At 45.3% G+C, this 17,701-nt stretch overlaps 1 protein-coding gene and 1 long non-coding RNA gene across 2 annotated transcripts in view; one reads left to right on the plus strand and one right to left on the minus strand.

The window, feature by feature from the left end:
• Positions 1-17,701, minus strand: part of LOC130534758 (cell adhesion molecule DSCAML1) — a 65,806-nt gene that overhangs the window by 22,025 nt on the left and 26,080 nt on the right. Inside the window, exons 4-7 of the mRNA XM_057049283.1 lie at positions 3,270-3,416; positions 2,529-2,807; positions 1,737-2,012; positions 1,335-1,634 (exon numbers count right to left, since the gene is read on the minus strand). Of these exons, the coding sequence (XP_056905263.1) occupies positions 1,335-1,634; positions 1,737-2,012; positions 2,529-2,807; positions 3,270-3,416 (1,002 nt within the window). The remainder of the gene's footprint in view (positions 1-1,334; positions 1,635-1,736; positions 2,013-2,528; positions 2,808-3,269; positions 3,417-17,701) is intronic.
• Positions 13,654-15,387, plus strand: LOC130534761 (uncharacterized). The gene is made up of 3 exons (XR_008952965.1): positions 13,654-13,799; positions 14,527-14,600; positions 14,964-15,387. It is a non-coding gene; the product is annotated as an uncharacterized LOC130534761 (long non-coding RNA).

Consider the following 17,701-nt stretch of genomic DNA (forward strand, 5'->3'; position numbering starts at 1 on the left):
TGAAAACCTCCTCAGCACCTCTACTCTGACACAACACCAACATTTCCTTTGCCGCAACTGTAATCCTCTCCACAAGGTAAAAGTAGGGTTTTTTTTGCTACACCTAATGATGAGATCAATGTTTGGGATGAGAAGCCCGTGAAGGTCGTGCTAAATGGCGTACAACTGGGAGAGTGAACGAGGTGAAGCAATAGTTACAAAAACACAGAGAAAACACGACGCAAACAGAGCTTGATGGCTTCAGCATGTGGGTCACGTGTCATTGCCCAAAGACACAGACTGAAAGCTGCGAGCAGGCAGACAGATAAAAACAAACATATTGGCCATCACCGTAACAGAGTGCGAACCATCACTCAGCCATCTGCGTCTGACCTCCATTGTTCATCGTGTGCGTTTGTTTTTGTCTCTGCTCCGAGCCCTCCGAGCTCCCACCTCTTCCCATCCCTACCATCTCCGCTTCCTCTGCATGTGCTGAGCTTTGAAGTTCTGTCGAGTGAAAGATGTATTATTCAGGAGCGCGTTGCTCCGCACACACAGACCCGTTATCGGGACGCGCGCGCCTGCGTCTGTGTGGCCTTGCCGTCTGCTGCCGGATCCTCGCAGAAGGAGATAAGTTGGGTGGCTCACATTTCACAGAGTTGGTAAGAATACTGGTGGATGACGGATTTTTTTTTTTTTTTTATCAGTGAGATTGATGTCAGTTTGAGAAGCGTGCGCGATTGAGGCTCTTTGGCAGTGGAGCTCATTCTCTGTCTAATAATCATTCTGGCACATCTGCTTCCAGCAGACACGCATGTCACATCTACAGAGCTCACCAAAGGGCACAGAGAGAGAGAGAGATAAAGGGAGCAAGAGAGAGAGAGAGTTTTCCATTTGTGTCACTCTTCTAGCCTTGTAGTCTGCGAGGACAAACCTGTCACCAGTGTCCAGCCTCAGCTTGCACCCCGCTTCTCCCATTTAATCTACTCTCAACTCCATTTTCATGATATCTTAAATCTTAAACCTTTTCACCTCAGCCCTCGCTCCATAATGCTGACAACAATACACTGACTGAGCGAGTGGATCTTCACCGCAGGTCAGTATTATAAGCTGACATATGGAATGTGCTTGACTGTATAACCCATGACTGAACACTAATGGATTGTAGATAATTAATCTAAAAACATGTTAAACTGACAGTCAGGGCAACAGAGAATCTACTTGAAGAGTCTGACTACGTTCAGAGATAGAAGCAGAGAAATAGAAGGATATAGGATAGGAAATGGGTCAGGGTAGGGTTGGGGTTCAGGCTGTAGAAGCCTCTGTATGACTGATATTGAAAAGAAGACAGGCACCTCTTACGTTTATGCGCGCTTGGTACTCGGAACTTCCGGCCGAATTCCGTGCGGTGCACCGATACACGCCTCCGTCCCGGATCTGGGGGCTGCTGACGTTGACGTGGCTCACGGTGGTGCCATCAGACAGAGTGTACTGGCTGGTTCTGACGCGAGACAGGTCCCGGGCCACCGGCTCGTCATCCAGATTCCAGGTGATGGTAGGAGGCGGCGCTCCTTTGGCGGTGCACTTCAGAGAAAAGGGTTCACCTGGAATCACGACTCGCTCGCTGAAGGAGGCAACAATGCGGGGAGTACCATCTGTGGTAGGGTTGGATGGAACACAGTTGCTTTAGTTATCCTTACGGTGGATCGTAATCAGCACCATCTTAAGATATTTTGTTCAAATATATAGTACCTCACCTTCTAAGAGTATTATGGAGAAGTCTTGAGCAGTCTGGCCCTTGCGGGTGGCAAAACATTGGTAAGCTCCAGAGTGTCTTTTTTGTGCAGCTGAAATGAACAACGTCTCATTGTGAGCCCCCTGGATGGAAAAGTGCTGGTCGGGCAGGATAGGTTCAGTGTTACGATACCAGGAGACGGTAAAGTGGGGGGAGCCCTGGACAGCACAGGACAGGATGACTGTGCTGCTGATCCCTGTCTTTAGGTTTTTGGGGGACAAGGTGACCCGCAGTGGCTCTGGAGGTGGAAGGATAATCAAAGAGGAGCATGTGATATATAAGGCAACAGTGGCAGGTTGGTGTCTTAGTTCTGAGCATAAACAATCTGAACCAAGATGCCCAGAGATTCGGTATTTGTCATCAACTCGGGCGTGTGTGTGTGTGTGTGTGTGTGTGTGTGTGTGTGTGTGTGGTGTGTGTGTGTCGAGCTGTGTGGGAAACAGCGACGGAAATGCAAAATGGAGAGAAAATGTCAGTGAGCAATAAGGCAGCTGGTGTTAAATGCTGGAGGCTGCTGTGTGTATGTGTTTGATTGTTCACAGCCAGCAGGGGAAAGTTGGAAAAAAAGCATCATGTGTTGTGTTTGCCACCATCTATGCTGTGTCATCGAGGACTGTGGCCCGTGCAGTGATGTGCCCCCTGGATAAAATGCCCAGTGTCCACTTCATTCACCATTTTGCCCTCCATTTCTCCCACAAGTCCATCACCTCTCTGACCGACACCATCAGATTTCTTTTCTTTTTTTTTAACCCACCTATGACATTGAGATGACCTGTTACTTCTTTGGATCCAAAGCTGTTGGTGACCTCGCAGATGTAGTTTCCGCTGTCCTCAACTCTCAGGTCGGCGATTGTGAGGCCGGTGATACGCCGCGTCCAGCGGGAATCCGAAGGCAACGGCCGACCGTCCTTCAGCCATCTGATGGTTGGGTTTGGGTATCCGGACGCAATGCAGGGCAGCTCAACACTGTGCCCCAACTGCACCTCGCCGGACTGGAAACTGTCCAGCACTGATGGTGTGGACTCCGTAGGGTCTGGAGTGACACCAGTTACAGGTTTTTTAAATTATTTTATTGTATCTAATAAACAGGAAGAGGGGATTGCTAGCCCGGCTCTTTATGGCTAACAGCACTGGAGCAACTAAAATGTCAGCTCACAGAAAAAAAAAAGTGTAAGATGACAGCGGGTAATTTGCAGCACATTTCCTTTGCCATGTGTTACAAATTCCTGACTTTGCTGGTTGTCTGGCAAACCTCGCAGCGACAAAACAAGCGCAGGAAGTGGCGAGGACGTAGCTTGGCACCAAATCTGCAATGTGTTGTTTTTACACTTTGGTGTGGGTACAAATGAAACAAAAAAATACACTTCAATCATTCGTGTCCTTTGAAGGTGTTCAGCATCCACCTCACCGTCAAGCTATCTCGCTTATGGCTCTGTTGATTTTCTTGTCTTTGGACAACTTTTACATGAAGTAAACTCACTTGCTTGGTGCTTACCCATAACAGAGAGTCTTGCTCCATTGCTCTGGCGAGTCTCTCCACTGTACTTGTGCTTTGTGATGCAGCGGTAGGTGGACAGAGCGTCTTCCTTCTGCACTTCTGAGATATACAAGGTGCCAAAAGAGGTCAGGAAGAAACGGTTACCTGGCAGAAATACAGGGGAGGGATGAAGAAACAGAGGTGATAATTAGTAAATGATGTAACAAACTAGCAGAGATTCAGATGTTGGGTGTATCACACTGCCACCATCTGGATGCATTTACAAAAGAGCTTGTTTTGCGACACAGATGTAAAATCGACTTTTTAATTTCTTTTTTGTTTTATAAATGTTCGAAATTATTATTACAAAGTAACACAAATAAAGGGGGTGGTCATTTCTCACAAAATCACTGACTTTCAGAATAAAAAGAACCACAGGAGTGGATTATTCTGTCAAAAGGTCCATGCAGAGCACTTAGGAGGTCACATGGGAGCTTTTAACATACCCCGTCCGATCCATCTCATAAGATATACACAACAGAAAGACAGATCAGGAGGAAGAGAGAAGCTCAGAGTTATTGTAAGTGTTAATTATTGATGCTTTTTTGGGTGTTATGGTAACAGCAGATTAGAGTCATTTTCATTTCTTCTCTGATTTATCTTCACAGTGGTGTGTGTGTGTGTGTGTGTGTGAGAGAGAGAGAGAAAGAGAGAGGGAGGATGAGAGGGAAGGATAGAGGGAGGAGAGTGCATTTCACTGTTTGATTCTTTCCACTTCTCTGAATCTTTTTGTATTCACTTTCCCCAAAGGGTTATTTTCCACGGCGAGCACTTCAAAGTTTGTCATATGCTGAGGATTGTTTAGTAATGTGAATGCAGTCACTGGATGCATGTGTCCGTGTGTGTGTATGTGTGTGCGTCTGTGTATGTGTGTGTATGTCTGTTAACATGCTGGCTGTTTGTTGCTGTACATGGTGTTTCCGTGTTGTTGTAATGGAGACAAGAAAACTTCCGAGTCACACAGGTGCTTTATACGGTTGAATACAGAAAACCCAAAACCTCGCTCCCTCTCTCACCAACACACACACACACACACACACACACACACAAAATCTCTATATATCTCTATATTTGATTTTACAATGAGAGAATACTGTAAAACTGACAAATACAGGAACTAAATAATAAATATCACATATATCTCTGACTATACAAGCCTACATGCTATTTATTACAGAGTATCATGTTTTTATTAATTTTCTTTGAATATATTATCATTTTTACTTAAATGCGTTATTTGAGAAGCCTGCGCGTGCGCATGTGTTTTTATGCGAGTCAGACTGTTGTGTTGAGCACCACGAGACGTAAGCTGTAATTTGCGAGCGTTCCCTTTTGCTTCAACCTGGGTATTAAGCCTTACAGGATAATATGCACTTGGCGAGTGGAGCCTAGTATAACATAGTGCTACACCCTGTCACAACATGCCTGCAGAGAGGAAGATGGAAGGAGTAGTGAAGGCTTGGGTGGGAGTGTAAATTTCTGAGGAGGTTAAGAATGGAGGGAAAAGAGAGCGGCGCTGCACAAAGGTTTAATGAGAAGCCGCTTAAATTGTTAACTTTAAGCTGAAAAATGCTAATTGCTTATAATTTTAGCTTTTTGGGGACTATTATCTCTGCTCTACTTTCATGAACTGGAAGTATGTCAGCCATTGACATGAGATGATGCTGACACTAAGATAACCCTGAAAATAACAGCTGACTGTAACAACGTATGAAAAATCGAGGATGAATGAGAAGCATGTGCCTCGAAATATTCCCGAGTTAATTTCTCACTACTGCTCTCTTCTACCTCGTCTCTCCTTGAAAGCGGATCCTTTGCCCCTTTACTCTGAACTTGCAACACCCAGAAGATCAGGGAGGACAAGAAGAAGAGAGGCAGCGGTGGAGAGAGGAAGAGGTGGATCCTGCGGGGAGAAGGACGGCAGATGGAGATTGATGGAGGGAGAGATTGGGAGATAAAGAGAAACACGCCGTTGGGAGTGACGGAAGAGGGGGTGAGAGTGAGAGGGATGAGAGGCCTCCAGGCCTGAGAGGGTAAAAAATGATCCCTCAAGATGTTCCTCCATCTCTCTTCCTCTCCCTCTATGTTTTTCCCCTTGTGAAACCTCTGCTCGTGGGAGAGGAGATCAATTCTCGTCTAGTCTGTCAACGCCTCCAGGAGTTTGTTATTGTCGGTGTTGTATGCTCACTCCACTTCGCTGTCTGGCTTTTTGCTGTGGGAGGCAGGATGAGACTATCCCATGTTCAGGAACGGTGGGGAAGAAGCCTCCAAATGCTTTCTCCCCATTCTCTTGGCTTCCCATCGCAATGACATCTGTTCTGCATTCTCTACCTTTCGCCGTTTCTGTCGTTTCCCTTCTCCCTTTGCACTCGTTTTCTTTCTCTTCTCTTGCAAGGAGGTCTGTAAGTAATAGTTCTGCTGATCAGCCTGAGGCGGGAAGTCAAGCCAAGTACAGTGAAGCTCTTGCTTGATCTGTGTATGTGTGTGTGTGTGTCCTCCTCCCGCCCCTCTCCATCTCTCTGTCTCATTATTTGCATGTTTGTGTCTGTCTGTGGGATTTCTGGTACACAATTACACACACACACACACACACACACACACACACACACACACACACACACACACACACACACGCACACACACACACACACACACACAACACACACACACACACACACACACAATGAAAACGGATTAGGGAGCCTGAAGCATCAATGTTTTCTCCAAAGTTCCCCCTTGAGAATGGACACCCCACTTTCAGGTGTAAGGTGCAAGAAGAGGTTAAGATGGAGGCGTAAAAAAAGAACGTTGCTCAGGTAACTGACATGTTTTGCAAGACAAGACACCATCAAACGCTACAAATAGCAACTTGAGGGTTGATAAAACTGGTGCGAGAAGAATGGGGGGCAGGTTTGGATATGATGCTCAGAGTTAGCTGGATAAGGAGATCAGAGGCAATGGACTGTGTGCGTGTGTTGACATGTTTAAAGCAGAAATAAATGAAACGCTGTGGGAAAACGCAGTAACGTGAAATCAGAGCGAAAGAAAAGATATAGGAAGGTAAGGAGAGGGGGTTTGTTCTTTGCTCTGCCATGCAAATGAAGGCGGTGCTGCAGCAATGCTAACTAACAGCAGTTCACACTGGTGGACTCATCACTTATTAATGCTCCCCCCTCCTTTCCCATCTCTTTACCCATTCATCTCTCCCCTGCTCTCACTAGGATTCTCTTTCCTGAACACTCGCTCGCTTGCTTGCTGTTGCTAGGGCCCGTGCGCTCACGTGACAGCAGCTGGGTAGGGGGCGCTGCAGTGGCACGCAGCGCCGTGCGCAGGAGTGCCTGTGTACGCCTGTTTGTTGCGTGCGTGCCTCCTTCATCAGAGGCAAAAATGGAATCAGCCATTTAAATGATGGCGATTGATCAGAGGAGAGGTGAGAAAGTGCTGAATGGATGTGTAATTGATTCACAGACCTGGGTTATGGGCCACAGAGGACCACAACACATCTCTCTCACTTTATTCTTTTACCAAGGGCTCTTTTCACAAAAATGTGCTGAGGAGCGAAAGGAACATTATTGTCAAGGTTTGCTTTTCAGATTTTAGGCTAAATGGACCGCAGGCTTTTTAGTACAACACATACAGGCAACCACATACACACACACACTTGCAAACATAGATTTAGGAGACAGTTTGAGACTGTAGGGTGACGCATATATCTGTATGCAGCTCTTTGTCACTCTGTGATGTCAAAATGACAATCAAGCGCACGTTTCTTATGTGTCTTCTTATTATTCTTCTTTCTTCACTTCTGTTCTCTCCACTGTTTCTCATTAGCGTGATTATTGACTCAGAATTGCCTCCAGTTCTTTATGGCTCATTTGATTAAATCACATTTATTGTTGTGATGTCTGGTTAGTTCAGACCCTGAAATCAGAAGAAAAAGTATTAAATGGAATCATATTTTGAAACATATAACTGGAGAAGAGCACAGATGTACTACTGTTCAATCCCAAAAAGAACTGTAAAGCTTGTTTTATTGTGTTCTGTGTTCATATCAAATCATGGGCTTGTTTTTCTTCAACACTTCAACACATTTGATGTATGGAATCCTCTACAAAATACCTCATGCAATGAGGTTTTCTCCATACCGGTAATTATGAAACAGCGCAAATCCAGACTATTGTATGGATCCCTAAAACTTAGAGTTTTGTGCTCACTCACATTAACACTGATGGTGGTCTCCAACAAGCTTATGTGAGGTATCAGATGTTGACTATGGATGAGTGCACACACCAATTTGATTAAAAGCAAACATTTTAAATGATAGAAATAGGTGAAGACTGCTTAAAACATAACCATACTGAACTGTTGGAAGACCGACCCACAGCATCTCAGTACCATGGAGAGCTCCACTTAAACAGGCCCCCACAGGCAGTCCTCTGTCCAGAAGTATCCATAGGTTTTGTTTTAATATGACAAAAGGCCGCTTTTTAAAATGTACATTGAGGTACTCGTGTTGCTCTGAGTGATACCACATATTTCATACACAAAAACACATTTGTAATCTTTTCACACTGTATTTTTGTGCGTCGCCACCTATTGCGTATTGAAGTGGTGATGTTTGCCAAAGAGAGAATGAAAGGAACTGTTGTGATTTCTCCCCTTCCACTCTTTCCCATGTAATTTATTTGATAATTACTGAGGGCCCATTATAGATGATTTCAAGGAGGCACTGACTAAAAGCTATTTCATTTGAGCTGCTCATGCTGTGTGTAAATGCCCTCCTCACCGCGTGCATATGCACACGCACGCACACACGTGTCTAAAACAGCCCACGAGCCTATTTAAGTCTGGTAGATAATTAAACCCCCCCCACCTTCACTCTTATAGAGGTACGAGTGTGTTCGCATGCCCCCGTGTGTGTTGAGCGACGGTGTATGCGAGGCGACGGTGTGTGCGTGCGTCTGTGGCTGTGCATGTGACGGATGGATGTGTGCGAGGTGAAGGATAATAGCGATTGGATTCTAATAAAATACCCTCATCCTCCTAAATCCCCTTCCTGCCCTCTCCCTCCGACCTGCCATATTAACACCCCCATTACAAGGCCAGATGAATGAAAATGAACAGAGCTGTGGTGTGATTCCCCGAGTGTCAAATCAATACCCCCCTCCTTCTCCTCCCCTCTTCCGTCCCACCCACCCTCTCCCCCTTCATCCTTTTCTTTGCAGCTATAATTTTCCCATCCTCCTCTCCTCTGCTGAGACTGAAGAATTGACATGTGTTTGACAAAGGGAAATCTACACCAGACGACAAGAGGTTCTCCTCCACCCCCACCCCCTCTTTCTTGAGTGGAAAATGAACAACACTCGTTCCTATCTCTTCTCTCGTCATGTTCAAAGGAGTCTATAATAGTTAGTCCTACCACAAGGACAGTGTCTCGGCACCTTGACTCGGGCAGAGCTGAGAAGTGTGTGGGTACTAGGATAAGGTTATGTCAAAATAACAGAAGGTTAATGGAGCGGAGCGGGGGCAGATTTTACATATCATCTCCCCACAACGGTTTTAGATTTTAAGCTCCAGCCGTCGACCTTCACGTCCATCTGCACGCGTGGAAACCTTCCCCTCCATGCTATGTCTCCTCTTTTCTTTGCATTTCCTGTTCAGATTTCTATCTGCTGCACTGCTTTCTGTAGTCTCCACCTGTCTCTCGCTCTCTCTTTCTACATCAGTTCGAAGGTGGGACCCCTCATGCCCACGCACGCATTTTATGCTATAAACAAGTCATACTGGAGACTGAGGAAGGAGGAGGCAGGAAAAAACAGATAGAGCAAATGGAAAAAGCGCTCATCCAAACCAACGGAAATGGAACCTGATGACCGGTCCTGTTTTTATCGGCGGCCCACTCCCCACGTCTTCATCCCTGCTTCCCCTAATAATGGTTTGGTTTATTTGGAATAACAGTAAATATGCAAGCAGCCCTAATGGAAGATGCACTGGATGGTTAGAAAAATTTAAGAAAATAAACACAAAGAGCATGCGCACGTCTCTCATGGTTGTTATGATGCTCTGCACAAAAGAACCCGCGATTAAATTTATTCCGGATCCCATTCGGTCAGAGACAATGATGCGTACATGCAAAAACATACACGAGATTTGTCAACATGTGGTGCATTGTGCCGCTCTGGTCCTGAATTATTCAGTCTCATAGATAATAAATACATACATGCTCACCAGTCATGAGGAGGCTAACGGGACATAGCTAATTCCTTTTAAACACGCAAACACACGCACAGACACACACACATACACGACCAGAGTGAAGTCTACTAAAGCGTGGCCTTATTTCTGTGCTGGAGAACACAGAAACAACAATGTGTGAACAGATTTACAACAACCCAAATAAAAATTTTGTGTGATTGTCATCTATTATGAAAAGGAAGATGTGGCGGAGAGGGAAAATACCGATAACGGGTCTTCTGAGAGCACGGGGGTTGACAAACACACATGCGCACACAGATACGTGCACATTTGCTACTGCGAACAAGAGAGAGCCCGAGGGAGGCTGAGACAGAGAGTGAGTGCCGTGTGATAAACTCTCACACAAATCAATAAAACTTTGGCCTTTGTAAATCTATGTTTTCCTCTGTGAGACTACGACGGTGTCACAGCATGTAAGAAACAGCATTGCGATACACTCCGAGTCTTAAGGATCAGGGGAGGAGGGGGTCGCAGGGGAGCGAGGCCTGTGTGCAGCCGAGTGCACCTTTTGTGGCAGTCCCATGTTCGGAGCAGGGAAAGGGTGGGCCATCGGGGGGAGGAACTCTCATTCATCTCCTACGCATTCCTACCACAGCTTGCGCCGCTGTGATGATGCGCCCTTGCCGCTGTTGCTGGGCATCTTGGCGACAGAAACCCAAAAGAGGAGGAAGGAGGAGTTAAAGAAATGAGGGACGACAGGAAAGGCAGAGAACTGTGGAGACAGATGTTGCAGAGTGCAGCAGAGTAGTGGTGACAAGCTAAAAGCGGGTCCCCCAGACGTCGCAGGGCGCCCGAGGGGCCAGGAGTGCCAGAGGTACGTGCTGGGAGGTTGGGGTGGGGGGGTGGGGCTGCCACAACAAAGTAGGAGCTCTCGCTGCCTCCCTGCCTGGCTGTCTCTCTGTCGCTTCTGCCTCACTGCCCCCCTGCACTCTGTCCCACTTTAGCCCAATGTCACTGCCGAACCAAGGGGGAGGGGATAAAAAAGAAAGGGAAAAGGAGGAGAGGAAAGTCAACAGAGAGGAGGAAGGGGGAGAAAGGATGGCAACATTTGGACTTCAACAAAGGAGTGTAAACTAGATTCCAGAGAATAAGATTGTTCAGGACACTAATGGTGCAGAGGAGTGGGAGCAACTGCAGAGCTACGCAGGAGGAAGTCCTGACTGGAAACATACAGTTTACTGGATCTGCACAAAGGGGCTCCCAGATTGACCTGTAAGGTGGCGAGCAAAATCCATGATATTTATTTTCACATTTTTCACAAGAAGGCTGATATATCAATTTACTAGGTGTAAGCAAAGTTGTGGATTTTATTTCTGATCACAACAGGTCGACTGGTGAGAAAAGCTATGTTCATTCATCACACAACAAGAAAAATCAATCTCCCAGCATCAACTATCAACCTGTCTGGAGGCTTCATAGATCCTTACCCAACATATAGAAGTCCCAGAAGTCTTATGTATGGAACACTTTAAATTCCTTTTCTTTCTTAAGCATCCTCCAGTTTTGCAAGCCTTAAAAGACTAAAATTAATTCTCTGGGCATATTCAAACAGGGACACAGTAACCTCCCGGCCTCTACCTGCGCCTCCCAACACTCACATTTCACCACAACCCCCCCTCCCCTTCATCTTCACCATCCTGTCCATCTGTCAACTGTAACAGGCCTTAACAGCGATCCCTGATGAACGGGAGGTCTCATCAAGGGCTGGCACAGAGATTATGGCAGTTTGGCTAGAGGTGGCATCTGCCAAGGTCATTCAGCATGTCCGTGCTAGCATCTCTGCTGCACGACAGAATTCCTACTTGTTAAATTTGGACAGAAGCAACAGAGGAGCTGTTTTAGTATTTCAATGCATGACGTGCTTTGCAAAATTGAGGCCATCTTGTGAGGCTGCTTAAACTAAAAGGAAGGAGCATTGCTGCTGCTGCTGCCTGGCTTTAATGGCCGGCAAGCAAAGCTGAACCTAAAATCATTATAATGAGAGAGAATGAGATCCACATATGTAAGGGGAAGGAAGATAAGGTAGAAAAAATTGAACAGAAAGAGAGAGAGAGTAAGAAGAGCGATTGTGGAGCTGTGAAAACACAAGGGGTGGAGAGGAAGGGAAAGATAAGGAGACAGCGAAGAGCGGCAAGAAATAGAAGATTCCTCCACAACTCTGGTTTGCTTGGGTAATAGTCATCAGAGCAACAGAGCGTAAGAGGGAGGGACAGAGAAAGAGGATGGTGGGGGGGGGGGGGTGTAGAGGAAGAAAGGCATGCGGTTTTTTGTGTCGATAAGCCTTTTATTTTTATTAGGTGTACCTGTCTGTTTAGTTGTTTCATGCACTGCGCTTGTGTAGGTGCTGTTAGAGAAGTATACCTATAGATAGATTCATAAAATGCATAGATGGTTCCAGTACGGTGAAGGAAATGATCTGACTCTGACGTTGATATGAGGCATGAATAATAATGGTGTTGATATTGTTATATTCAACTTTAACCTTGTGTGGAAATTGGAGCCAAAATTGAACATCATTTTTTGTGATCTGCGATATTTTAGAGGGCTGGTGCAGCGCGTTGTGCAACTGACAGGAAACTGAGGAGGCAGCAAGAGGAGGAAGAAAGGAGTGTGAGGAGACTGGCGAGAAATGCAGAAGAGAAGGAATGAAGCAGAGATAGTGACAGACGGAGAGAGGAGAGGACGGTGTATTTCAAGACTTCATGAATGTGTGTGTGTGTGTGTGTGTGTGTGTGTGTGTGTGTGTGTTTGTGCTTGCTTGCTTGCGTCCCCAGGCAGAGAAAAACATTAACTGCATTAAGTGAGCTGACAGGTCCCTCCCCATTATCACTACTGGTGGTCCAGGGAGGGAGGGGGAGGAAGACAGTGGGTACTGTCTTCTTACCAACTGTCTGTGAAATGCAAAACATGAGACGCGCATGCTCTTCTCAGTAGAACTCAATAGAATCCAAAGTACCAGTGTTTAGAAATACACTGTTCAATCCCAATTCCACACTTAAAATTTCCATTTAAAAATGAAAGAATGTATAAAATGAGAGTGTACGCTTATGTCCAAGTGTATGCGTGTGCACATGTGTATGTTTTTTGCTGTGTATCATTTCTGCTCTGCTTAAATATTGATTATTGTCTTGTCTGGAGTTCAAGGTTAAACACCTTCAGCTCCCACCACATTTCAATTATTCAGTCAGTCATACCACCAACAACTTACTCCATTCTGACACACACACATACACACACACACACGCATGTGCATTCCAAAAGCCAGTGTTTTATAATAACCTTGCGCCAAAATGTGATATGCAAAATGACCGAGTTATCTTTTACTCTGATGATATTGCATGATTTTGCTTCAAAGCTACACACACACATGCTCAAGCACGCGCAGCGCCCGTCCATTACGCGAGCTTAACTGCTCAGAAAGAAGTGGCAGGAGGTCAAACCATGTTTTCTGAGAAAGCTGTACTCCGCAGGAGGCCTTGGAGTCAACATCACACTGTGCTGCTGCCAGCTCCTCTGACCTGAGCTGAAGCAGAGAGGACAATAATGAGAAGACGAACGAGGAGAGGAGAGGGGAGGAGGAATAATGGAGACAGCACTGGGGAGTGAACAAGGATGACAGAGGGGACAGAGAGATAAAGTGGTGGGGAAGAGCTCTAGAGGGTGAGCATGTGGGAGAGAAGAGGAGGCAAACAAATGAGAGAGGGGGAAAGAAAGTGAGAGCCTTTTGACCCCTGGCGATGGAGCCTGTCACTATAGTCCAGGCAGGGGGAAAAGAGAAGTGGTGAATCGGGGAGGAAGGGGCTTGTTTATGAGTGAAGATGTTTTTCCTCAAATGTGACGTATCCATGCTGCAGTCTGCGAGCATGCATATTACGTGTTTGCATGTAATCTCCATAAGCAAATCCCTCTTCATCCAAAGCCGCAAAGAATAGAGAAGAAAAAAGAAAAGCCGTCTTTATCCAAATCCAATTTCAGCTGGAAAGAGGGAGGGCAGAGGGGAGGGGGGTTGGAGGAGCAGAAAGGAGGAGGAGAAGACGATGTAATTTGTCAGAGGGATTACAAGGAGTGTTGGCAGAACATGACTGCCGACTGGGTGCGTGCACGTGCGTTGGTGTGTGCGCCGTGACCTCGCCCTCACGTGAATTCAGAGCAAAACGACATCAGAGACATTGTTCAGTTACAGAACTGGAGCAGGAAATAAAGAACACGCTTGCACGGCAGCGCCGACTCCAGGTAAACATCAAAACCCCCCATTTGACTCTGTTGAGGATAACATTGTGGAAGTGGACCAGGAGGGCAGGAGACTAGTCCTTTATATAGAACAAGAATCACTAAAACTGTCTCTCGCAACAGGTCAGACGAAGTTTGGGTCTATTTTTATAACTTTCAAGCGTAATTAGAGCGAGCACAAGGCAAAGTGGAGCAGGGCTGCGGTCTTGTGCTGAGGCTTAGGCAGATATTTAGGAATGGGACTAAAACACACCCAACCCATGTCAAGTATGACCAGAACACACATGACTGGTTAGACTTGGGGGGGGGCGGGGGGGTCGGGTCAAAGTCTCTAACTTTGGTGCTGAACTTAGAAGTTTCTTGGCCGCCATATTCACTGTTGGCACTATGTCTGGTTTCAACCAATTAGCACATGCTGTGTTCTTCAGTAATTGTTGAGCGTTTCTTCTCACACTGGTCCGTCTGTTCTGTGCAGTGACACTTACTCGCAGAGTAACAATTGATATTTGTAGAAATGGGTAGCAAAGGAGACAAACAGTCGCTGTGCAGCGACGTAAAAATCAATTAGAGCAAAGAGATAGGGACAAGTCAGAGGAAGGAGACAGGAGAGAGAGAGAGAGGGTGATGGGGTTGGGGAAAGACATGTACGGGCTTTGGGCCAGAATCTAGGAGCCACGGTTTGATGTGATGTGACTGTACGACACACGAGAGCATGTATATCTGCCTACAGGACCGTGAGAGCTGAGGACAGTGGCGTCAGATAAGTGTCAGCCTGGAACAACATCGGTGTCTTTCTCCGTCTCTGTAAGTGACAGTGATATAGAGCACACACAGGCACACACACACACACAGGTGCCCAACGGCTCTGTGTCAGGAGCAGCTGTTTGGCCCTGACATACAACATACACTGCACATCACATCAGATGCAGGGCAGTGGACGACGACGCTGCCCAGGCGGTGCCTCTCTAGCTTCAACCTGTAGAACACGTCATAAAATGTTTAACGGATAACAATATAGGCTGTTTTTAAAAAAATAAAATAAAGCAGACTCTTGAAAGCACCAAAACAAAATGGCCCCACACGAGTAATATTAAAATAAAACATTTGGGCTTACGTGCAGCCAGGGCTGCTTGTACTTTTTAAACTTTTTCTTCTTCTGTGATAAAGGCCTGAATGGGCAGCCTTCACCTTGAGATGTATTACTCACCTGCGTGTGAAGACTGAGCACACCCACTGAAGAAGCCCGGGAACAACACTCTTCTTGTGATTGCAGCACAGAATAAAATGTATAAAGGAAATTTGTAGCTGATCTGTGCAGCCTGAAAACCTGGTTTCATCCCTGATGCACTGAAGGTGCTATAAATATGGCTGTTTCCACCTTCTCTATTCATTATGTCATTGTGCCTGATATAACCCATTACTGAATGATAAACATTTGTTTAATAGGTGACCTTAATCTTTGTTCTCTGATTAATTCAATGTGATCAGGACTGATGTGCATCCAGGTCAAAGTCAAATAACATTGTGTTTTCTGAAATATTTACACTGTGTGGCTGAATATTCAGCAAAAGAAGCCCAATTTTATCAGCAATAAAATTTATAAAAACAAATGTGCGATGGTGTTGGGGTTATTCTTTCTATTTCCTGTTGCTCTATTTCCAGAGCAACAGGTGGGCTCTGAACAGATTGAAGGAGATTCTGAGTGCTTTTCTGTGTTTTCCCTGACTGACTCCTTTCTTGAATCAGATGGAAAAGAAATTAAGAGGGCGCAATGGAGGGGTAAAGACAGAGAATGGAAAACAACACCACCACCACCACAAAGCTGGTCTTCAAAGAAGAATCCATTATTGATAAGGAGACAAAGCGATTTATTTATCATCAAGAATGTGTGGATGGTAAGCCCATCCCCGCAGAGCTGACAGAGGGGAAGAAAGCGAGTGAGGGTCAATAGACCATGTTGAAAGAATTATATCTAAGGAGACTTGCAGGCAGTTTTGTGTGTGCTTGAACGTGTGGGTGTGTGTTTACAGTCACAGGTCAAGTTTAAGATGTGTGTCTTCTCTGGTCAGCTGTGGACTTTCCTCCGGGCTAAAGGATCAGGAAGACTACCGTAATTTCTGGACTGTAAGCCGCTACTTTTTTCCTACACTTTAAACACTGCGGCTTATTCTACGGTGCGGTTTATTTATGTTTTTTTTTTTCGTGGCGCACTATCACAACTATTGTGAATCAGTCATTTTTACTGACCCTCATCAATGTGGAAAATACTAGAAGAAAAGCATATGATGCGACTTTTAAGTTAAAAGCGATCGCTCTGGCAGATGAAGAAGGAAATCGAGCTGCCGCACGTAATCTTGGCATTACGGTAATCAATGGTGAGAAGGTGGAGACGCCCGCCTGAAGAACTGATCCAAAGCAAAAAGACAACAAAAGCTTTTAGACGTAAACATCGCAGGTGGCCCGAGCTTGAAAACGTTCTGGAAGACTGGGTCAACACACGGAGAGCAGGCGGCCACGGTGTTTCCGCTGTACAAATCAGACGGAAGGCAAAAGCAATCGCCACCGCAATGAAAATAGAAGATTTTAGAGGTGGGCCATCGGGGAGTTTTAGATTGTTCATTGTTTGAGTAAAAAAGCATAAACAACGTAATTTATGTGTAGCTGATACAAACGTATATTTCAAGGTAGCTGCACTACAGACACCGTTAGAAAAAAAAGCATTTCCCGGTAGAATATATTTGTTTATGTTGCTAAGCGGATTAAATTAAAAGAAAAGTTAAAAAATCCTGACGTGATAAAAATTGGATTTAAGGTCTCTGTATAAACATACAAGTGAAAAGAGTGGCTGTTGTTTCTTACCTGTCTGTGTGTCACTCGTCAGTGACTCGTCTCATACGGTAATAAAAACATCTACCGGTACTGAATGTTTTCAATCTAATTTTTCATATTACTACGTGGGATACCTGCGTTTTATAATCCGGTGCGGCTTGTATAAGTACAAAATTGATTTTCTTTCTAAAATTAGATTATGCGGATTATAATCAGGTGCGCTCTATAGTCCGGAAATTACGGTAACTAATATTCCAGGATTAGGTCCATTCCTTCCATTTTCACCTTCTCTGTCTTGATTTTGGGTGTAACAATAAAAATGACACAGTAAAGTTTTTCATCACTTTTGTCTTCCTAAAAATGATATTGGTATTGTAAACAGATGTAATACTTCAGGCATCTCATTATTGAATAATAACATCTATTGCATCGATATATTTACTCTCCTTATGAAGTCAGTAACAAGTCCTCATATTGTCCTCAGTACAAGTATTCATGTATTTCTAGCAACACTTGCTTCTCCACAAAGGACTGCTTTGTATTGCATAGACTAGGTTACCTTGCGATGTGTTACTATAGTGATTCGGCATTGTGTTACAGGGTCAAACTGTCACCTGAACACTCCACTGCACATCAAATAAGACACGAGGTTCGGCTTGAATAATTTGCATTGTCGGTACGGAGCTGATAGATTTGTGGTGAACTCAGGTGTATCTGAGGCTTGAAAGTGAGATCTGCTCGGTTTATATAGAAGCAGCTATACATTGTGAGTGTCTGCGTGTGTGTGAGTGATTTTGTGTAGGGGAGGCCGTTAGGGGATAAGCACTCAATAACAGCTGACACTGAGCTGCCCTCTGCTCTTGCTTACACAAAGGACTATGATTATATTACTGTTTGACTGCCCCCCCCCCTCCCCGACGCACACCCCTCTACCCTCTATACTGCCAAGCTCCGCGTGCACTCAACGGCTAAGATAATTACCACTATTGTGTGTCGCACACATGCACGCACTCACATGCAAAGTGTGCCATGTGCGTGCCAGCTCCCCCATCTGTCCCCGACTCTGCGTGTGTTTC

This window comes from Takifugu flavidus, chromosome 12 (assembly GCF_003711565.1).
Source record: "Takifugu flavidus isolate HTHZ2018 chromosome 12, ASM371156v2, whole genome shotgun sequence".
Taxonomy (NCBI): Eukaryota; Metazoa; Chordata; class Actinopteri; order Tetraodontiformes; family Tetraodontidae; genus Takifugu; species Takifugu flavidus.